Here is a 22,022-nt window from a genome sequence, read left to right on the forward strand (position 1 = left end):
ATCCAGAATGAGACCTCTACAAAGAAACATTCTGCAAGTCTGGAATCGACAGGAACTCGGCCTGGATGGGCTTATGAGGTTCAACAAGCTAACTTTGAGAAGTCTGCAGTGGTGGACATCTTCTCGATTCCTGCACGAGGGTCTGTCATTCCGGATGAAGTCCTTCACTATAATTACGACAGACGCCTCTGCCCTGGGCTGGGGGGCCCATCTGGGAGACATCAAGAAGCAGGGGTCCTGGCAAGAGAAGGATATGAAAAATTCCTCGAACTTCAGGGAATTAAAGGCCGTGTGGATGGCACTCTTGGCATTTCAGATGCTTATCAAAGATCGACATATTCAAATCCGCTCAGACAATCGAACGACAGTGGCATATTTGAACAGACAGGGAGGTACGAGATCAACAAAGTTAGAAAGCCTTTGTTCAATGATCATGCTGTGGTCAGAAGTGCACCTGATGTCAATTTCAGCAGTTCACATTTCAGGGAAATTCAATGTGGTGGCAGATGCCCTGAGCAGGCATCATTTGAAACAAGCAGATTGGTCCCTGTCATGCAGAACTTTCAAGTTCATCACAGACCGCTTCGGTGTTCCGGAGATAGATCTGATGGCTTCCAGAATGAACAGGAAGACAGGACGTTTTGCATCCCTAAATCCAACAGACAGGCCGGATATCATAGATGCCCTGTCAGTTCCATGGAAGTTCAACCTGGCTTATGCCTTTCCGCCAGTAGTGCTTATTCCCAGAATACTTCAAAAAGTAAGACTGGAAAGTGTACGTATTATCCTTATCCTTCCATGGTGGCCAAGAAGAAGTTGGTTCTCGGTTCTCCTGAATTTTCCAGGGGCCACATTTTGGAAGCTCCCACTTTCAAGAGAAATACTAGAGGACGCCATGGTGCCTCTGCCGACCCTTCGAAGATTCCATTTGACGGCCTGGTTTCTGAACGCCAGATTCTAGAGAGCAACGGTCTGGATACTGAAGTGATAAAGATCCTGTTGGCAACTAACAAGGAATCTACTTCAAAGATCTACGCTAGAATTTGGAAGATATTCTGTCAGTGGTGTTGTAGATTTAAAGTCAACCCTGTTTCCGCATCCATCCAGAAGATTCTAAGTTTCCTTCAGATGGGATTTGCTAAAGGTCTTAAACCTGCTTCATTGAAATTGCAGGTTTCTGCTATCAGTTTCTTCTCCCTCAGATGCTTGGCCTCTAATATTCTGATTTCGAGGTTCTTCAGAGCTCTAACTCGTTTGGTGCCCTATGTTAGGGAAACCTATCCTCCCTGGGATCTTAACTTGGTTCTTTCAGCGCTTTGTGAGCCGCCCTTTGAACCATTGGAGGAAGCTTCCCTGAAGATTATTTCGTTAAAAACTGTCTTTTTGGTGGCTATTACATCAGCTAAAAGAATTTGTGAGATTCAAGCTCTTCGGGCGAATTTTCCTTTTTTAGTTTTCCATCAGGACAAGGTGGTTCTAAAGCTCGATCCTTCTTTTATACCTAAAGTTTTTTCGGTTTCGAACGTCAACCAGGAAGTGGTCTTACCGACTTTTTGTCAGAATCCATCTAATGCCTTGGAAAGCAAATTTCACTGCCTAGACGTAAAGAGATGTCTTTTACAATACCTAAAATCTACGGAATCCTTCAGGAAGGATAATAGTCTTTTTGTCCTATTCAGAGGCACTAGGAAAGGCATGAAGGTTTCGAAGAGTTCTCTGGCTAGATGGCTGAAGGATTGTATTCTGTTGGCTTATTCCAAGAATGGCATGGAACATCCAGGCCCTATAAAGGCCCACTCTACTAGAGCGGTTTCGACGTCTTGGGCTCTCCGAGCAGCTGCATCTCCCTCTCAGATTTGTTCGGCTGCTACTTGGCCCTCTCTCCATACTTTCTCAAGACACTACAAGTTGGACATACTGGCCTCGGAGGATGCTGCTTTTGGGCGCAAGGTGCTTCAAGCTGTAGTGAAATGAACCCGCCCTCAGGATCTGCTTTATTATATCCCTGTGGTATAAGCACTGCCTCTAATCTGAAGGGAAAAACATAAATTTTACTTACCGTAAATTTCTTTTTCCTGAAGATTAGAGGCAGTGCTACATTCCCGCACCTTTTTTCTAATAAACTCAGTAATTTTGCAGCTATTTGGCTTATGTATTTTCTGGGTATGATCAGGAGGAGCTGCTACTTATGGGAAAGGAGGTAATTAGGGGAGGGTTTAAATGTTTGGAGATTTGCCTGCCTGTTTTTTCCCTCCAGATTGGATATCCCTGTGGTATAAGCACTGCCTCTAATCTTCAGGAAAAAGAAATTTACGGTAAGTAAAATTTATGTTTTTTTTTTTATATAAATTAAATTAATCTTGTTCACAATTTTAGTAAATTTATTGTTTTCTTAACTTAAATTTCCTTAAAGATCACTCTCGTTGGAGTCGTCTGGTAGATCTGAGTCTGGTGCGCTGCCATGCTGTTAAGCTAGAGTCCTTTAGCCAGTTTGTGGAATTGTTACCAAGCTTGGAGTTTATTTCTCTCGACCAAATGTTTCGTGAACCTCCAAAGGTACATGACCTTAAACAAAATCCATTTGTTTGTGATTTCTGATTTACTATGTTTATTTTGCTGGGGTTTTTTTTTTTTTTTAATATATCTACATGAACATCAAAAAAATCAAATTGGTACATGTTTATATTTTATTTTTGGATGAAAAAATTATTTGTTTTGCTTACATTAGTTTCACGTAATAGCGATTGTTTATGTGAATATATGTAGGGCTGTGCTCGTGTGGGCCTTAGTGCTGGAACAGGCATTGGAGTGTCCTCTGCCCTAGTAAGCAATCAGAACTCCAACAATGAAAATGAGAACAACCACCAGAACAACAATAACAACCTGCAGCACAATAACAATGCACAACAACCCAACCAACAACCAGCACAAGAGGAAGGGAATGAGGAGGCTCAAGTCAGACCGGAGAACCCTGTAGAGGAAGAACAGATTGCAGCAGAAGGTAAGATCTGTTTATCCAGTAAGTTGAGCTTTAACAAAGCATGTGTGTACTTATGAAAGAACTGATAAGAAATACAGAGAGCAATAGTGGCGTTGATATCTGAATGTTCTAAATAACTGTGTGAACCTATAATGGAACTTAAGGCAACATCAGTCCTCATTGTTAAAAGATAAATAATATTTTGGATTTTAATTGGACAGATGTACGTGTATGTATATAATTTATTTTTTTTTAAATAAATTTGGTATAGAATGCATTTGTTTTACAAAAATATCCTTGAATAAGTAAATCTGACTGATTTTTCAGCACTTAATGAAATGGAAGATATGTTTCAAGATGAAGTTAGACCCCCAGAGCAAGAAGTTCAAAATGAGGCCCCCGTTCCCAGTTTGGCTATTATACCAATGGATGTGGATGAAGAGAGAGCAGGTCAGTATTACTGCATCTATCCAATGTTCAGATTACTTCCTTACTGTCCGTTTATAAACCTCTGCTTAAAATGTTCCTTTAATGGGACACCGGATATTTGTAATAAATAAACCTCCCCCACCCCCCATATGTGAAGCTTTGTTTTCTAATAAAAAGTGTATCATTGACTTAGCGAGTCCAGTTCATTTCAGGCACTCTGTGCAAACGAGGAGAAGAAGTTTTAAAAACTTTCCAAATCATTTATCCACAAAAAATTTCAAATACTTTAATGGAGACTTCATAGATAAATCATTTTGAATTTGTTTAAAAAAAAAAAAGTGCATGGGTAAATAAAAACTTATTGGGACATGAGAGTCCCCCCTTTAAGCAATACAATATATATGTAATCTCTATGATAAATTATATATTTCCTCTGAGCCTGTTATGACATGCTTAATTTTGAGGTATCTGTGTACATGGAAACAGACTTTGTTTTCTTAATCCAATAAAATTGTAGGACCTAGTGGGCTGCAACCGGCTGTAAAAGCTGCACCAATAACAGTTCATGATTCTGACAGCGAGGATGAGGATGACCTTGCCAGTGGTCCCAGCACAAGTAACCCCCCCTTGAACTATTCTGCTGAGGAAGATAAAAACAGTAAAGAGGTGGATCCTAATGATAGCACAGGTGAGTACACGTTTTTTTTTTTTGTGTTTTTTTTTGACATTCTTTATTTTGTTGTGCAATGGTACAGATATAAGTATGCAGTGACTTATGGCAGAAATGTAAGCATTGTATGGGAAACAGAGTTGCTTGTCTTGGTACGTTGCACATTTTTGAAATAAAACAAAATAAAACCAGATATGACACAAGATATAGAACAGGATGTAAAACAAGATACAGGAAGTCGAGCTGAATATGCATCAAGAGTCATCCTTAAGTGAACGCTCTTAGGGTGCATGGATGGATTGGATTTCTAATCCACAAGAGTGCCCAGTATCCCCGGTTGTGCCAATGTAACTGATATTCCAAGGTGGGATTAGAATGTTGCGTTACCTCCCCAGGCCTAAATGTTCTATGGCAGTTCAAAGTACACGTGTTTTGATGCCAAAAAAAATGAGAATTACTTTTGTTACAATATTGAAAGTGAGAGTGAGTGTAAGACTTCTTTATAAATGTACAGTATAAGCTTGCACATATGACTTTGGCCTTTACTCCTTAGGTACCAGTTTTTATGAAGTGACTTATAATAGTGTTTAAGTTTTTGTACTTTGCATGGAGTCTGTCTTAGTAGATTTAAAGTAGTTTTCATGTAAACACTATTGCTTTATGATAGTCATTGTAAAAAATGGCTTCATTTAGAATTGTTGTATTTCTTTTTTCTGTGCACTGTCAAAACAAAATGTTTGCTTTCTGGATCTCTAGTAAAACTTCTAGTGACAAGTAGCTGTATATAATCTGAATAATTTATATATTATTATAATAAACCACTAAGGATATAAAAAATGAAAGATTTTCAAATTAAATTCTTGCTAGTTTAAACTTTGGATAGTGTGCTACTGTTGTAACTTCAATAGTTAGGGGACTTCCTCGATAAGGAGCCAGAGAACTGATTTCTACTACTGTTAGCAGGAAGGTGTTGGGGAATGTAGCTGAATTCAATGAAGGGACACGGTAGGCACCCAAACCACTTCAGCTCATTAAAGTGGTCTTGGTGCAAAGTCCCATGTCTCTTAACCCTGCAATAGGGTTAAAAGACAGCCACTAGAGGGCTTGTGCATGAGGACCTCCAGCAACAGATTTTTCTGTCAATCCTAATGCGAGCGCGGCCATTGTCGCCCATGTGCATTAGGTCTTCCCCGTCGGCGGGGCAGGAGCGTGGGCGGAGCTCGACCCAGCGCCGAGGGACAGCTGAGCTGGTTTCAGGTAAGTGACTGAGGGAGTATTAACCTCTTAAGCGTCGCGGAAGGATGGCAATGTAAGATTCTATAATGCCAGGAAAACTGTTTTGTTTTCCTGGGACTATAGAATCCCTTTAACTCAGTCTTTTTCAGTTTATAAACTGTTATGTGGGCACTACTTCTGAGTATCTTTCACAGCTGTAGTTCTGTAGTTTAAAGGCAATCCTGGTCTGAGACAATGACTGGTGTCTCTTCTAACTTTATATCATTGTTTGTTACAGTTGTAAGTGGGAAAGGAAAAGCTCCCCTGCGGAAGAAGCCTCCTAATTGTGGTACTAAGATCCCGGTAGAGCATACCATTCCAAGTGAAGAGACAAGTTGTGAAAAGGGTTGTCAGGTAACCAGCGAGCAAATAAAGGCTGATATGAAGGCTGCTACTGACCCATCTGAGCGTAGCAAAAGCAAAGACAGTCCCGCCGAGATGGGAAATTCAAATGCAGTTATAAATGCCTGTGATCCTCCATCCAATAGCATGGACAATAATCAAGCTTTGAATGGCAGTCCCGATGCCCGTGAAGAGATTGATCTGTGCACGTGTAATAGGACAGAGAGCTCTCAGCCCAGTTCTGTTCAAGGGAATGAATCCGTAACACTATGTTCCCACTGTTCAAACAGTGTTTCAAGGGATCAACAACTGCAAGATAGGACTTCTGGGAGCTGGGAAGGACAGCAACCATCCACTAGTCAGTCTTCCCCAGCAGTTGGTTCAGAAAATGCATTCCTCACGCCTCAAGGTGGAATGTACAGGACTAATGCAGGAACAGAACCAAGCACATCATCTGCTTGCTATAGAGAGAATGAACATAACTCACAGAGGCCCCTAACTCGGGCACGAACAAGGCTTTCTCAAGTGCCACTAATGTCTGATGGAGGTGAGTCCTTCAGCATGTATATTTATTGCCATGTTATAGGGGAAACAATTTAAAGATAATATCTTCTTGGAAAGAAGGTCTTAAATGTCAACTAAAATGAATTATGCAGAGACACATTAGAAATGCAGTTTATTGCAATTATTGGCTACATGGCTATTACAAATCTCATCCTCAAGATATGCATTATCTGTGCTGTGGTTATTCACTTTTTTTGTACATCTCTTAATCTTTCACTGGGCACAAGTCACAGCCTCCAAGAGAGCCAAAAACTGTGTACTTTTTGCTTATCTGAGCTACGCAATGACGTGCCAACTTATTGAATGAGCGCACTTAATTGGCATTCTCTACCAGTTAGTACAGAGCTAAGTCAGTCCTACACTGCTGGATAGAGTCTGGTGCCAGGTAAATTGGTAAACAAGCACCAGGGTCATCCTGGCACTACGGCACACTATTGTTGTTATGATGTTTGGAGTATTTCTTTAAAAACAAAAATGTAATTGAAGGCAACATAAAAAAACTGAATACAATTGAATTTTTATACTCTTTAAAATTGCAGCTTGTAGTAGACAATGTGATAAAATTTCAACATTTATATGTTCAAGGAAGCTGATTAATGACCAATCGGCATACAGTAATTTTTGTCGGTGAGAATCATTACTGTTAAAAAGAGATGGTGATTTTTGAAGCGCTCTTTTCAAATGTTAAAATTAAGTTGCTACTTAGAGTTGGTATGGTTTTATCTCACTGCTAACACACTCTGAAATGTGGTACCCTTAACCCCTTAATGACCAAACTTCTGGAATAAAAGGGAATCATGACATGTCACACATGTCGTGTCCTTAACCACTTAAGGACACATGACGGAAATATTCCGTCATGATTCCCTTTTATTCCAGAAGTTGTAAATGTACAAAGGAAAATGGTAAATAAGAGGAGCAGTATGTCAAGAGAAGTGACTATTTAGGTGATAGACCCTAAATATCAATTTTGTGAGGGTTGAAGTTAATACTTTTCAGTGGATGAAAATTATGTATTAACTAAAACCCTCACAAAATTGATATTTAGGGTCTATCACCTAAATAGTCACTTCTCTTGACATACTGCTCCACTCTTATTTACTATTTTACTTCACTCTGTTAGTCTATCTCTAATCATTTCTACTTAGTATTGAATATGTGGATCCACTGTAGACACACCCCTAGACCACATCCCTAAAAATACATTTATTTAATGTTCATTCAGTTCAACTGGAATGAGTCTGACCGTTATTTCACTTACTATCTAAAGTAAGGATTGCACAATAAAATCTCTGCCATAAGCACTGAATTGAAAGCCAGTGATACCTATGACTGGAATTTCACTTTGCAGTCTGTACCATAAATAGCACAAACTGAGTAGTGAAATCCCCATTATAATTCATATAAGAGAACATGGTTAATCAATGACAGAGCCCAGACACACAAACCGTTACTTGCAATGTTTGACCAGTAATAGACACTCATGCCAGTACTTCCTGATCAGTATGACGACTGAGACAAGGCAGTGTGGGAAAGCACGCAACTTTGGGGTTACATTTATTACAAAAATGGTTTAACCCCATAAGATTAGAAAAGAGCGACTTCATTGAGATAAAGTTGTTATGGGGGTGAAGTATGAGTCCCTGTAGTACTCATACGCAAGTCAATATTTAAAACTGTCTGCTGCATCTTCCAAACCACCCATCCTTTCTCGTGCAGAACTCTCGAAATATGGTTTTTTTTTTGTGATTTTATTTTAAATATTGTGTGGGAAATATGTAAGGGATGCAAAGGAGATTTAAAGGGTCAGTCTAAGTTAGGATATTGCAACATGCATTTGTCTTGGCTTAGAGCACTGCGAGCCCACTCCTTTAGGCAGCCCACTAGAAACATGAACTCTGAACTGGAGGGAAGGGGTAGAGGAGACAAAAATCGTAGAGCGTAAAAAGGTTTTGTGATGATTTAAATCTATATGTCCATTTATTTATGTTTTTTTTTTCTTTCTACTGGAGATAACACTGATTCAGCTTACTAAAACTAGTGATGGTACTTATAATTGCAGTCAGTCATATCAGTTTGTTCATGTAAATGTTGTGTTTAGAATCCATGGCTTCAAAGAACAGAAAAGCTGTGAAGAGAAAAAGGACTGCAGATAAATCCACAAGCACAAGCGACCCAGTCATTGAGGATGATCATGTCCAGGTAACAACTTTTACTTGATTATATGTTTTGAAATCCCTACACTGATCAGCCACAACATTAAAACCACAAACCGATGGAGTGAATAACATTGACCGAAGCCATCATTATAATAGAACCTGTCAAGGGGTAAGCTCTGTATTCGGCATAAAGTGAACAGTCAGTTCTTAGATTTCATGTGTTGTAAGCAGGAAAATGGGCAAGCAAAATTATGTGATCTTAACGACCTTGACAAGTTTTAATTGCTAGACGACTTAGATCATTTTCGAGATGGCAAGTCTTGTGGGGTGTTCCCAGTATGCAGTGGTTAGTACTTACCAAATGTGGTGCAAGGAAGGACCGTTTGTGAACTAGCGTCAGGGTCATAGGCGCCCACAACTCATTGATGCATATGGGGAGCGAAGGTTACCTGTATGGTCCGATTGCAAAGAAGAGCTACTCTAGCTGAAATAGCTGAACAACATAATGCTTGACATGATAGGAGGATGTTGGTAGGAGTGCATCACAGTTTGCTACGTATAGGGCTGCGTACCCGCAGACAGGTCAAAATCCCCATAATGACCTCTGTGTACCCCCAAAATCCCTTCAATAGGGACCTGTGCATCAGAACTGGAGAATGGAGCAATGGAAGAAAGTTGCCTGGTCTGATGAATCATGTTTTCTTTTAGATCAGGTGGATGGTCAAGTGCGTGTGCCTCATTTACATTGGGAAAAGATAGCAGCTGGATTCACTATGGGAAGAAGGCAGGCCGGTGGAGGCAGTGTTATGCTCTGGACAATGTTCTGCAGAAACACCTTTGGTCCTGGCATTCATGTGGATGTTACATTGACATGTACCACCTACCTAGAGATTATTGCAGGCCATGTACACTCCTTCATAGCATTGGTCCCCCCTGATGGCAGTGGCCTCCTTTAGTAGCATAATGCACCCTACCAAACTGCAAAAATTGTTCATGAATAGTTTGTCGAACATGACAAAGAGTCCGAGGTGTTGCCTTGGCCTCCAAATTCCCCAGATCCCAATCTGATTAAGCATATGTGGGATGTGGTGAGACAACAAATCGGATAAATGGAGGTCCCACATCGCAACTTGCAGTAATTAAAGAATCTGCTGCTAATGTCTTAGTGCCAGATGCCACAGGAAACGTTGCGAGGTCTTGTGGAATCAATGCATCAGAGCTGTTTTGACAGCATGAGGGGAATCTACAGGATAAAAGGCAGATTGTTTTAATTTTGTGTCTGATCAGTGTATGTCCCTAGTGCATTCCAAAAAACCTGCAGTAGAAATGACCTAGCACACCACAAAATATTTGAAAAAAAATTCACAACTGAGGCGTACCCAACGTTAAGCTTTACAGTCTTGCTTTCCATCTACTACGGATGGTTGAGTAGGCAAATAAGGGGTTCAGAAACCCTGGAAGTCTGTTGAAGCTCACCAGGTGGGCAGGTCCGTCACTGCCTTACTATGGATGGCCCCTCAAACCTGCAGACCAATATGCACCCATCACCCACTTATTATGGCTACAATAACCATATGGCACTCACAGGCACCCAAACTGGGCCTCTCTTTATTCCCTTCCCTCCTCCCCTCCATTCTCTGGTGCATAGCAAAGATTTCATGAGAAGTACTGAACTAGAAGCAATAAAATGCATCTTTCCCCATGCACTCTCACAGATGCAACACATTGATGACAGGACATTTATGACCCTCACATGGATACAGATGCAGGACCCACTCACATTTATGGCCAGATTTTGATATTACCAACTATATTTTAGAATTACCCCAATCTCAGAATTGTTTAGGGACCCAACGCACTTTGAGCTCATTTGCCTGAACCCAGACTCTTTACCATTTGACATTTCCTGTTTATACACTACTTGCAACAGCATCAAAACCTACCACGCCCACCTTCCCAATAAAAATGTTACTAGGTGCAGTGGCAAAAGATGTTCATACTGCACAATAGCAAATAATGTGCAAAAGACAACTGACAAACTCCTAACAATGTGGTACTTGACCCGAGAACGCTTTAAGCAGTCAGCATGGGACTGCAACTGCTGGAGGTGCGAGGTTTTGAGGGACACTCTTTAAGACAAATGGTCAGAGTGCAGAAGCATAGCACCTTATTGGAGGAAAATTACCTCCATCATCCAGAAATGTACAGATAGGCCTGCGCCGTTATGGCCAGTCCCTTAACTCCTCCATCACATGACAACCAAATTCAAAAATCCACAAAGATCTACATTCTAAACACAGAAAAACAAATAATCCCATGATTCTAGCAGCAGATGACCATGCATGCCCAATCACTGTGGTATTCAAAAATGTTAAAGTTGAGGTTCACTTCTCAGGGCAGAACTCAAACATATGCTGACATCTGGACATGATGGATGTTGGAAAGCAAAGTCTTGATCCTTAAAAAGTGTTTGAAATTCTTTCTGTTAAAAATGTATTTATTTCAAAGAAGGCAAATACAATATTAATAGGCTTGTTAGCATATTTTGTTTCCATATAATACTTTGTGTGTGTGTGTGCATGTTCTGGCATGTTTCACTGGCAGCATATTATAGATCATAACAGTAAATGTATACACTCTTAAACTCTGTAAACAAGAAACCGCAAATACAGGGTGCGCTTAGTAGAACAATAAAACATAATATACACAGAAAAAGGGAAGTGCAAAAGTCTCTGAAAATGCAGTGTGGACTTTGGATAAGGTATTCTTTGGTTCTTGCTTTGGGTCCTCCGTAGTTAATATGAACTACAAAAGCAGAAACAAGAAGGGACCAACAGTGCAAAACCGTTTTGAAATGGTGTCACAGACAACATAGAAATAGAGAAATGCCAACTCACAATATAAAGAGCTATGCCCAGCTCTAGGTAAAACTGCATACAGTGGTTTGTGTGTGTTTCTTTTATTACTTTCCTATTACTCGTAGCTTTATCAATCTAATTTTATTTTACAGGTGTTGAACCTCAAATCAAAGAATCTTGTAGGTATTACTCTGACAAATTGCGGCATTACGGACTTGATACTTAAGGACTGTCCCAAAATGATGTTCATTCATGGTGAGTGAATCCTTGTCCTTCTTTAGTTCTTTTTAGAAATACACCTTGACACCTTAAGAACACCTCTTCAGACTCTTGTCTTGCACTTAAATTACTTTAGCTTACTAAAGCAATTTTGGTGTATATCATGCCCTTTCAGTCTGACTGCTCAATTCTCTGCCATTTAGGAGTTAAATCACTTTGTTTATACAGTCTTTGGTCACACCTCCCTACTTGTGACTTGCACAACCTTCCTAAACACTTCCTTGAAAAGAACCTAGATATTTTAGGTTCCCTTATTGCACAGTGTGTTAAATTTAGAATGTATTTTCTTCCTGTGTGTGATTCAAAGTTTAGTTTACGGAGCATTAGATAACAACTTCTAAAACAAGTTAGCATCTATTGAAAATATTTTTTTTCTTCATGCAGGCTGTGTCAGTCGCAGCCAAGAGAGGTGTGGCTAGGGCTGCATAAACAGAAACAAAAGTGATTTATATGAACAATATAGCGTTAGGAATACAAAACTGTAATACTAACCCTATAGTGTCCCTCTGCATCCGCAGCACCCTGGGTTAAAAACTCTCTTTTATAACTAGTCTTTTCACAAAGTTAAAATCTGTGAAAATGCAAGAAGCACCCCTAGTAGACAGCCATAGGAGGATGTCTTAACCTTGCAATGTAAACATTGTAATTTCTCTGAAACTGCAATATTTTACATTGCAGGGTAAAGGAGTTAGGGGCACTGCACCTAGACAACGGGATGTCTACAGTGTCTCTCAAACTCCTGTATGGAGCAGAATCGAGCAGAGAGACTACAGGGGCATGATTTATGCACGGAAAACGATTTCATTAAGTTTATATTGTTTTGATGCCTATAGTATCCCAATAAGGACAGAAGCAATTTTGCTGTTTGTCTACAAATGCAATTTGCATCTTTCTCATTTATTGCAAAAATAAATATTGTATATGGTTTTTAAAGGACAAAATGGGCTTCAATTTGATGGGACAGATACATGTATAAATTGTAATTTATTATATAAAAAATAAAATCACACTTCCCCATTCTCCCCTTCTACAGTTTGGGCAATGATTATGTGTGCATAAATAGTGCAGCTTAAGAAAAGAAATTAAAAATAAATTGTTTGCTTTTTTTTTTTTTTTTTTTTTTTTTAGTAGTTACAGGTCACAAAATACAAAAATTAAAATGCAATTTTACTGTGGAGTGATTTTTGAATTGGTATGTTGTCTTGCAAGCTTAAAGGGGAACCATTCTAGTCAGGAACACAAACATGTCTTCCTGACACTGTAGTGTTAAAATCACTCTTTAGGTTTCCGGCCCCCTTGCCTACCTTTGCAAATTTATTTTACTTATTTTTTTTCCCTCAGTTCCTCGGTCTTGCTACGACTGTCCATGCCTCACTTTGCCTCTGTGGCTACTATCATCAAATATGATGATCTCAGCCAATCCAGTTAGGCTCTTGCGCATTCGTGGCAAAATGCTGTACTACGCCAATAAGCATCTCCTCAAAAAAGATGCATTGTATCAATGCATCTCTATGGAGAGTGTTTAGCATCTTTATGCAGAGTGTGAATTGTGAATGACGCCCACTAGAGGTTTTACAAGGCAGTAATATAAACACTACATTTTCTCTTAAAAAAAGCAGTGTTTACATTTAAAAAGCCTGCAGTGAAAGAACAATTACATTAATCTGTAGTTCTGTTGATTATAAAATTACTACACAACAGTATATATTTATATAAAGTATACATCACATGCTATTTCCAAAGGGTATTTGACACATTTTATGTAGCCATTTAACTGCCAATCTCTGCTAAATAGTGTAGCAAAATTTTAGATTTTTCTAACTTTATTAAGACAGGAGGCAAGTATTATGCTTTACCTCTCTTCTACACCTTCTTATAGCAGCAAACAGTCAGAATTTTTTTTTACAGTACAAACAAACTTGAAAAAGCCATAACATACCAGAATAGCAGGTGTAATTAACCACTAATCACAGTTGAGCATAGTCTATATAAGGTAATGCCATAGTAACTCTTTACTGCAATGATTAAAAATGTTGTAGAATGACATTTGAGACTGCAACCACAGCGATTCATCTACAATCCAGCCGAGCCAGAAAAGTGTTTAACAGCCTGCTCAGCCACGTTATACAGTATATATATATATATATATATATATATATATATATATATATATATATATATATATATATATATATGAGTAAGAGATGCACTCTCAGGTCTTTTAAACAAATTTCTATTTATTTAAATAAAGGTATTGCATATCATCCGACCGACCATTCGACCTGTTCGGGTCTTTCTCAAGATCAATGTACCTTCATAAATACAGTCAATATATAGTAAACATATATGTGTACTCCCCAATCGTGAAAAGACTCCCTCAATCCCTCCGTGTGTACCCGGAAGTTAATACCTGCGATCACGTGATGTGCCGTAATTAGGACGTGATGACGTGCTATAGGTTGCTAAGATACCAGTGAAACAAATGGTTAGATCGTAGATATTGTCTCCGTTGACACAGTCCAGAGTGTGAATCTGTGCATTATATGAATTGTAAGAATAGCTAGTTGTGTAAGTCCCCAGCTATATTTAGATTGATGACAAAGTGGTAAAATTGTATGGTGACAAGAAAATGTGCAAATAAAATGGGAAATATATAAACATGGTGGAAGAAAAATGTGAACAAATATCACCCTAGACATCATCTAAGTGCAATAGCTATTCTTACAATTCATGTAATGCACAGATTCACACTCTGGACTGTGTCCACGGAGACAATATCTACGATCTAACCATTTGTTTCACTGGTATCTTAGCAACCTATAGCACGTCATCACGTCCTAATTACGGCACATCTCGTGATCGCTGGTATTCACTTCCGGGTACACATAGAGGGATTGAGGGAGTCTTTTCACGATTGGTGAGTACACATATATGTTTGCTATATATTGACTGTATTTATGAAGGTACATTGATCTTGAGAAAGACACGAACGGGTGAAATCGTCGGTCGGATGATATGGAATACCTTTATTTAAAAAATTGAAATGTATTTGTTTAAAAGACTTTAGAGTGCATCTCTTACTCATCTATATATACTCTATAACGTGAGATCGCACCAAGGCATAAGTATAACTACTGAATTGGAGACAGGGTGAGTGCTAAGCTATTTATCTTTAATATTTTTATTTCGATACATTGTGGGTATTCAGATGATTCACAGTAATTTTACAGTATAATCAGCTGAAAATCAGCTTGCAAAGACTTTGAGTCTTATTACTTATCTGTAAGTATCATATAGATTTGTAGCATCCAAGATTTGTTAAGGAAGGATACACTGGAACCAGGAGACCGATATAGCAATTAAGTAAATGGACTTATCTGAGGTATCTTGTGTTTTCTCAGATCCTTGCTCGTCTCTATGGCGTGTCTAAGACGACACCAAGCTTCCTTCCTTCATTGACCGACTGGCTACATGCAGTCAATTAGCGAGAACCGTGTACAAATGCATTGTTGTGCGTTCGATAGATTGGGAGCGCTGTGTCTACTTGTATCTCCCCCTTCACTTGCGTGCAGGGTTTAGTGTTCCGGGTCGGGTAAAACAATGAGCCTGCTCGCCGTGTTATAATTATAATCAGACCGCGTCCTACAGGCTCTCGTCCTCGTCCTCAGCTCTTAGCACCGTGAGCGTAGCCACATGCGACGCGCTACGTCATCGCTCCTCAAAAAAAAAAAAACCCCAGAAGAAAGAACTGAGCTCCAGGTATCCATTGATCCAGGTATCCAGTGGGATTTAACTGTGCTCACACTGCATTGTAACATTAGGGATATGGAGCCACTCATTCTGACCCCAACTGACAGAGGAGAGTCCAAAATATGAAATGATACCTGAGGTTACCAGCTGGTAAAATTACTGCATGATGGAAATGTTTTGTGTTCTCTCTCTCTCTCTCTCTCTTCTTTCACATATAAAACCTGTCTCTCACTTCCTTGACATTTCATGATGTCCTGTATCTATCATCATCATGGCACAAGCATCAAATGCTTTACTCCTGGGGTTGACAAATCCCAGGTGCCAGTTCGCCTTGGCGACTAGAAAATGGGTCCTGGCGCCAGGTATGTGTGAGCCCCTTCAGCCCCTGAGGTGGCCTGTGGCCTAAGATGGGAGGTGGAAGGCGGCTGATGGTTGGCAGAGGTGGGTGGGCGGGCGGAAGGTCAGTCAGGCGGCTCATGGAGCAAGAAGTGCTGAGGCAGGCAGGAATGAGGGAGCTATAATATTCCTGCTCTGCTCCCTCGCGCCCTCTCCGGTGATGGACGTCACTCTGGAGAGGGAGCAGGAAAATGATCAGAGCAGCACTGGACCCAAGGAAAAGGTAGGGAGGCTCGGCGCACAAATTTAAATAAAACAAATAATTTGTGAGTACATATGAAAATGTGTTCTTGTTGAAGTATCATTGAGTGTGTGTGTCTGTTGTTTAGATGACCGACCCCTCCAATCGCATGGGAATGGTGCTTTTATTGACTTTTTTTTCCCCCAACGACGTGCCGGACTCAAGCCCTGCTTTACTCTTCATCCTTTACACCCTCCTCTTACCCATATTTGCATCCTTAATGTCCAGACACTGTGGTGTTGTGGACAAGGCGTCTATAGTGAATATAACATTAATCTAAAAGGAAACATGATTTTTTTACTTTTTTATTTTTTTCTGCCTTGGTGTCATTTACAGCTACCCGATGTCGAGTTCTCAAACATTTGAAAGTAGAGAATGCTCCCATTGTGAATCGCTTTGATTATGCTCAGTGTAAGAAGCTGAATATGGAACAAGTGCTGGACCAAATTCTTAGGATGCCACCAGAGAGAAATCGAATAATATATCTGCGCCCAATGCAACAGGTGAGTCCCAACTCCTTTTTCGTCTCTGTCTCCTAACCTGCAGTGTTTTAATAACATAATCTGGAAAAACAGCAAAGGTTTCTGGGAGCTATCATAAATTGATCAGCCTTATAGTAAATCCTAGAAATCATTCACTGATAGAACCAAGACTGCACAAAAAGCTTTTAGTCAGCAGCCCCACACAGACTCAAACACACCATGCTTACAGACAGGCAGTTTGACTTCTTTAATCTGTGTGTGTGTTAGTGAGGCACAGTTGGAATCACTGCAAAGTAAGTGTCTGGGCAGACACTTTAAACCTTACTGTTGTAGGCTAAACATAGTTAACAGTTGCAAACAAGGAAGTTCCTAAAAAGTTTGGCCTAGCTACTTCCTGGTTTGGGAAATGCTAACAAAGAATATGCACAGTTGAACAGAAAACATGAACTTTGAATGTGCATTTCTTTTTATTTTTAATGTATTTATCGTTTAATATTTTGGATTGACTGGTTTTGAATATTTTTAAATGCATTAAAATTGATCAATGGAGTGCAGCTTTTATTGTCCTGATTAAACCCTTATGTAATCTGTCCGTTTTAACACCCTTCATTACCGACCACTTTTTGATTGATTGAAGAAGCTATTGGCATAATGTTTATTTGAAGCAATTGATGCATAGCCATCATATAAACATAACTTAACACAACAATTCTGTGTATAGATTGCTTGGCAGACAAATTGAAAACGAAATTAAATTATGTAAACTTTTGCTATTTTTCTTTTATTTGTTCATTCTCATACAAAAAATATTTGGGAAATGAACAGCCTAAGACTGTATACAACGTTCTGTATCTTACAATATTTCAGTGTCTGAAATACTGCATCTGAAATATTACACTGTCTGAAATATTAGTTTAAACCCCAAATGTGCATTTTGTTCTCACATACAGTTGGTGTGAGAAATAGATAAATAAAATGTAGGGATATGGTTACATTTATATATTTTTAAAATTGCTATAGCAACCTTTATCAATCACTGGACTGCTATTGTAATGCTCACAGTAAAATTGTAGAGTTCACTCTCTCCTTCACCATCACTGATTGTAGGAATAATATGACCATTGAAACTTCCTGTTGAAAAGCCTACAGGGACAAGCTATAGACACCAGAACCACTACATTAAGCTGTAGTGGTTTTGGTGACTATAGTGTCCCTTTAAGAATTGTAAATTTCTCGTAAAAATTTTGCTAAAAAAAAAATTGCTTCTCACTTTTTTTAGCTGGCTCCTAGATTCCAAACAAACTTGCCAAGCCCTGATTTACAGTAATATTACCTTTCAACATTATTCATAACTAGAATTTAGGCTTAATGTCCGCTTTTTTTTATTTTTATTTTATTATTTTTTTTATACATAGAAACATAGAATGTGACGGCTGATAAGAACCATTCGGCCCATCTAGTCTGCCCAATTTTTTTTAAATACTTTCATTAGTCCCTGGCCTCATCTTTTATCTAGGATAGCCTAATGCCTATCCCACGCATGCTTAAGCTCCTTTACTGTGTTAACCTCTACCACTTCAGCTAGAAAGCTATTCCATGCATCCACTACCCTCTAAGTAAAGTAATACTTCCTGATATTATTTTTAAACCTTTGCCCCTCTAATTTGATGTCCTCTTTTTGTGGAAGTTTTTCTTCTTTTAAATAAAGTCTCCTCCTTTACTCCATTGATTCCCCTTATGTATGTAAATGTTCTATCATATCCCCCCTGTTTAGTCTTTCCTCCAGGCTATACATGTTACGATCCTTTAACCTTTCCTTGTAAGGTTTATCCTGTAAAAGAGAAATGAAAGAATGGGCAAAATGACCACCACACATAAAGCTATGTGAAGGTGGGAGATTGCTCGTTCAATGATCTGTACCCCTTTGATAATGGTATTTGTGGGGAAGAGGAAAGCGTAAGTTTTAAAACAAAAACCTTTTTATGTTTTATATGGAAGAAGACGTGGGTATTCAACCTTTAATAAGACAACTTATACTAATAGCAGTGAGGTATAAAACTGGCTCTACTTATGGCCAGGAGGGTGGAATTTCCCTGGTAGGGTAAATTCGTGGGTGAGGTACGTACTCACAAATACTGGTCCAAGCTCATGCAGTGTATGAGTACCTAGAGATCAGTAGGGAACACAGGTCCCTAATGATTATGCATATAGTATATCAGACTTTATCATCGTATAGTGGCCAGAGGGCTGGCCAGGAGGGGTATGGGCTAGAGTATGTGGGGATAGTGAGTAAGCCTAGGTAGGTAAGGTACCCTTGGAAGGGGAGCAGAGTGGTCACTAAAATGGGCTGTAGGCACTGGTGTGAGAGGACGGGCAGAGGAAACCAATGGCCAATTCTGACCGTGTATACATGCCCCACAGAGCGTGAAATAGTAGCTTGTTGTCAGATGGACCCAAAGGATATGTCCATCCCTCACCCTTAATAGCCCTAGGATAACTAGCTGTCTCCCCTGAACCTAGGGGACTATGACACACTACCTGCTGCTTCAAGGCAGCCTCAAGGTTGTCCCTGTTACTCAGCCCCACTCGCCCAGGTGTTCCTAAAGAATGAGGTATACTGCAAATTTGCTAGAGCCAGAACCAAGGAAACAAAAGGAAAAGGAGGAGGAGTAATAGTCAAAGAAAAAATCATAAAGTTAAATCAAACCGGAGTGCATCGGCATTCTGTAATGCTCACTGTTCAAAGCTCATGCCGTAGATAAGTGCTTATCTATCTACGAAACGCGCGTCGAGCATTACAGAATGCCGATGCATTCCTGTTTTATTTAACTTTGTATTTGTTATTTTCCTCTTTTGTTTGGTTTTCCTCCCCCCCCCTTTTTTTTGTTTGCTCCGGCTCTAGCACTCCTGTATTTCATCTCATGACTCTTTAGCAGCATCTGGGCGAGTGGGGCTTAGTATCAGGGATTACTTTGAGGCGGCCTTGAAGCAGCAGGCAGTGTTTCATAGTCCCCTGGCTTTAAGGGAGACAGTCAGTTATCGTAGGGCTACTTAGGGTGAGGGATGGACATGTCCTTCAGGTCCACTTGACAGCAAGCTATCAGTTCATGCTCAGTGGGGCATGCATACACTGTCAGAACTGGCCATTTGTTTTGTCCGTCCTCTCACACCAGTACCTGTAGCCCTCTTTAGTGACTACTCTGCTCCCCTTCCAAGGGTACCTTACCGACCTGGGCTTATTCACTATCCCAATACACCCAAGTCACTAGCCCTGCTGGCCAGCCTTCGGGCCACTACACGTTGCTAAAATACTAGGTGCATAATTACCAGGGACCAGTGTTTCCTACTGATCCTTAAGCACTTATCTACGGCATGAGCTTTGAACAGTGAGCATTACAGAATGCCGATGCACTCCGGTTTGATTTAACTTTATGATTTTTTCTTTGACTATTACTCCTCCTCCTTTTCCTTTTGTTTCCTTGGTTCTGGCTCTAGCAAATTTGCAGTATACCTCATTCTTTAGGAACACCTGGGCGAGTGGGGCTGAGTAACAGGGACAACCTTGAGGCTGCCTTGAAGCAGCAGGTAGTGTGTCATAGTCCCCTAGGTTCAGGGGAGACAGCTAGTTATCCTAGGGCTATTAAGGGTGAGGGATGGACATATCCTTTGGGTCCATCTGACAACAAGCTACTATTTCACGCTCTGTGGGGCATGTATACACGGTCAGAATTGGCCATTGGTTTCCTCTGCCCGTCCTCTCACACCAGTGCCTACAGCCCATTTTAGTGACCACTCTGCTCCCCTTCCAAGGGTACCTTACCTACCTAGGCTTACTCACTATCCCCACATACTCTAGCCCATACCCCTCCTGGCCAGCCCTCTGGCCACTATACGATGATAAAGTCTGATATACTATATGCATAATCATTAGGGACCTGTGTTCCCTACTGATCTCTAGGTACTCATACACTGCATGAGCTTGGACCAGTATTTGTGAGTACGTACCTCACCCACGAATTTACCCTACCAGGGAAATTCCACCCTCCTGGCCATAAGTAGAGCCAGTTTTATACCTCACTGCTATTAGTATAAGTTGTCTTATTAAAGGTTGAATACCCACGTCTTCTTCCATATAAAACATAAAAAGGTTTTTGTTTTAAAACTTACGCTTTCCTCTTCCCCACAAATACCATTACCAAAGGGGTACAGATCATTGAACGAGCAATCTCCCACCTTCACATAGCTTTATGTGTGGTGGTCATTTTGCCCATTCTTTCATTTCTCTTTTTCATGCTTCCGGGGTTAAGCCCCCTGTACCCCTTGTAACCACTTCAGAGCTGGGGCAGCTGGTTCCCTCCAGCACCCTATATTCTCTGTCTTCTTCTCTCTAAAGGTTTATCCTGTAATCCATGAACCAGTAGAGTAGTCCTTCTCTGAACTCTCTCTAAGGTATCAATATCCTTCTGAAGATACGGTCTCCAGTACTGCGTACAATACTCCAAGTGAGATCTCACCAGTGTTCTGTATAATGGCATGAGCACTTCCCTCTTTCTACTGCGAATACCTCTCCCTATACAACCACGCATTCTGCTAGCATTTCCTGCTGCTCTTTTACATTGTCTGCCTACCTATAAGTCATCGTAAATAATTACATGTATGCAAAATACATGACGATATAAACATGTATACTCTATTTGGGTATTGAAGGGGTTACGTTTCAAAAAGCTAATGTGTAGTCTTGTTGTTTTACCGCAGGTAGACACATTAACATTGGAAAGGAAGATGTTTAGTGGACCGTACCCATATCATATATGTATCATACATGAATTTAGCAATCCTCCTAACGTCAGAAATAAAGTCCGTGTTCGGAGCTGGATGGATACTATAGCGAACGTCAATCAGTAAGCATGTTAATTCATATTCTCACACACTTACGATTGTTATGCTCAATTTTGTGTCTCATATGACAAGTGTAAATTTGATTTGCGTACTTGTAAAGATGTACATCTGTGCATATATCACTGCATTTATAGAACATTTAATGTTTATACTAGAGTTATTTGCTTTATACCATTTTGCTCTTTGATTTTTGCATTAGTTGCGTATAAATCAGTTAAATCTTAAATTATATGAAACTGAAGTTTATCCTTGCTTATCCACAATTTGCATAGGTTTCCTCCACATTAAAAATAAATGTAATAAATAAACCCTAATCTTTTGGATTCTGTTCAATGAAATACATTGATCACTGTTGGGACAATAACATTTTGTCCTGTGTTACAAAATCTGCAATACTATCCACCAAACCTCTCTACATTGTCTAAATGCTAATGATGCTAGCAAAATTTTTAGAAAATAATAAATTAATATTGAATTTTATTTTTTTCCCTGTATTTCTTCAGGGAACTTATTAAGTATGAATTCTTTCCTGAAGCTACTCGGACTGAGGAGGATGTTAAGAAATATACAAAGTACCCCTGGGGTCGAGATATTTACACTCTGGAAGGTATTAAACATTTGTGGGTTTTTCCTATTGTTATAAAAAATATTTCCTTAAGAAAAAAAAATGCTTAGTGACACTTTATTCGAAGCAGTAT

The 22,022-nt window shown here is 39.7% G+C and overlaps 1 protein-coding gene across 1 annotated transcript in view; it reads left to right on the forward strand.

Moving 5' to 3' along the window:
* The window catches only part of FBXO38 (F-box protein 38), a 52,756-nt gene that overhangs the window by 24,989 nt on the left and 5,745 nt on the right, over positions 1–22,022 (forward strand). Inside the window, exons 11-20 of the mRNA XM_063447331.1 lie at positions 2,414–2,556; positions 2,767–3,001; positions 3,308–3,430; positions 3,927–4,097; positions 5,593–6,243; positions 8,362–8,462; positions 11,430–11,532; positions 16,280–16,446; positions 21,181–21,326; positions 21,828–21,931. Coding sequence (XP_063303401.1) covers positions 2,414–2,556; positions 2,767–3,001; positions 3,308–3,430; positions 3,927–4,097; positions 5,593–6,243; positions 8,362–8,462; positions 11,430–11,532; positions 16,280–16,446; positions 21,181–21,326; positions 21,828–21,931 — 1,944 coding nt within the window. The remainder of the gene's footprint in view (positions 1–2,413; positions 2,557–2,766; positions 3,002–3,307; positions 3,431–3,926; positions 4,098–5,592; positions 6,244–8,361; positions 8,463–11,429; positions 11,533–16,279; positions 16,447–21,180; positions 21,327–21,827; positions 21,932–22,022) is intronic.

The sequence above is a fragment of the Pelobates fuscus genome, chromosome 3 (genome assembly GCF_036172605.1).
Source record: "Pelobates fuscus isolate aPelFus1 chromosome 3, aPelFus1.pri, whole genome shotgun sequence".
NCBI classification, from domain to species: Eukaryota; Metazoa; Chordata; class Amphibia; order Anura; family Pelobatidae; genus Pelobates; species Pelobates fuscus.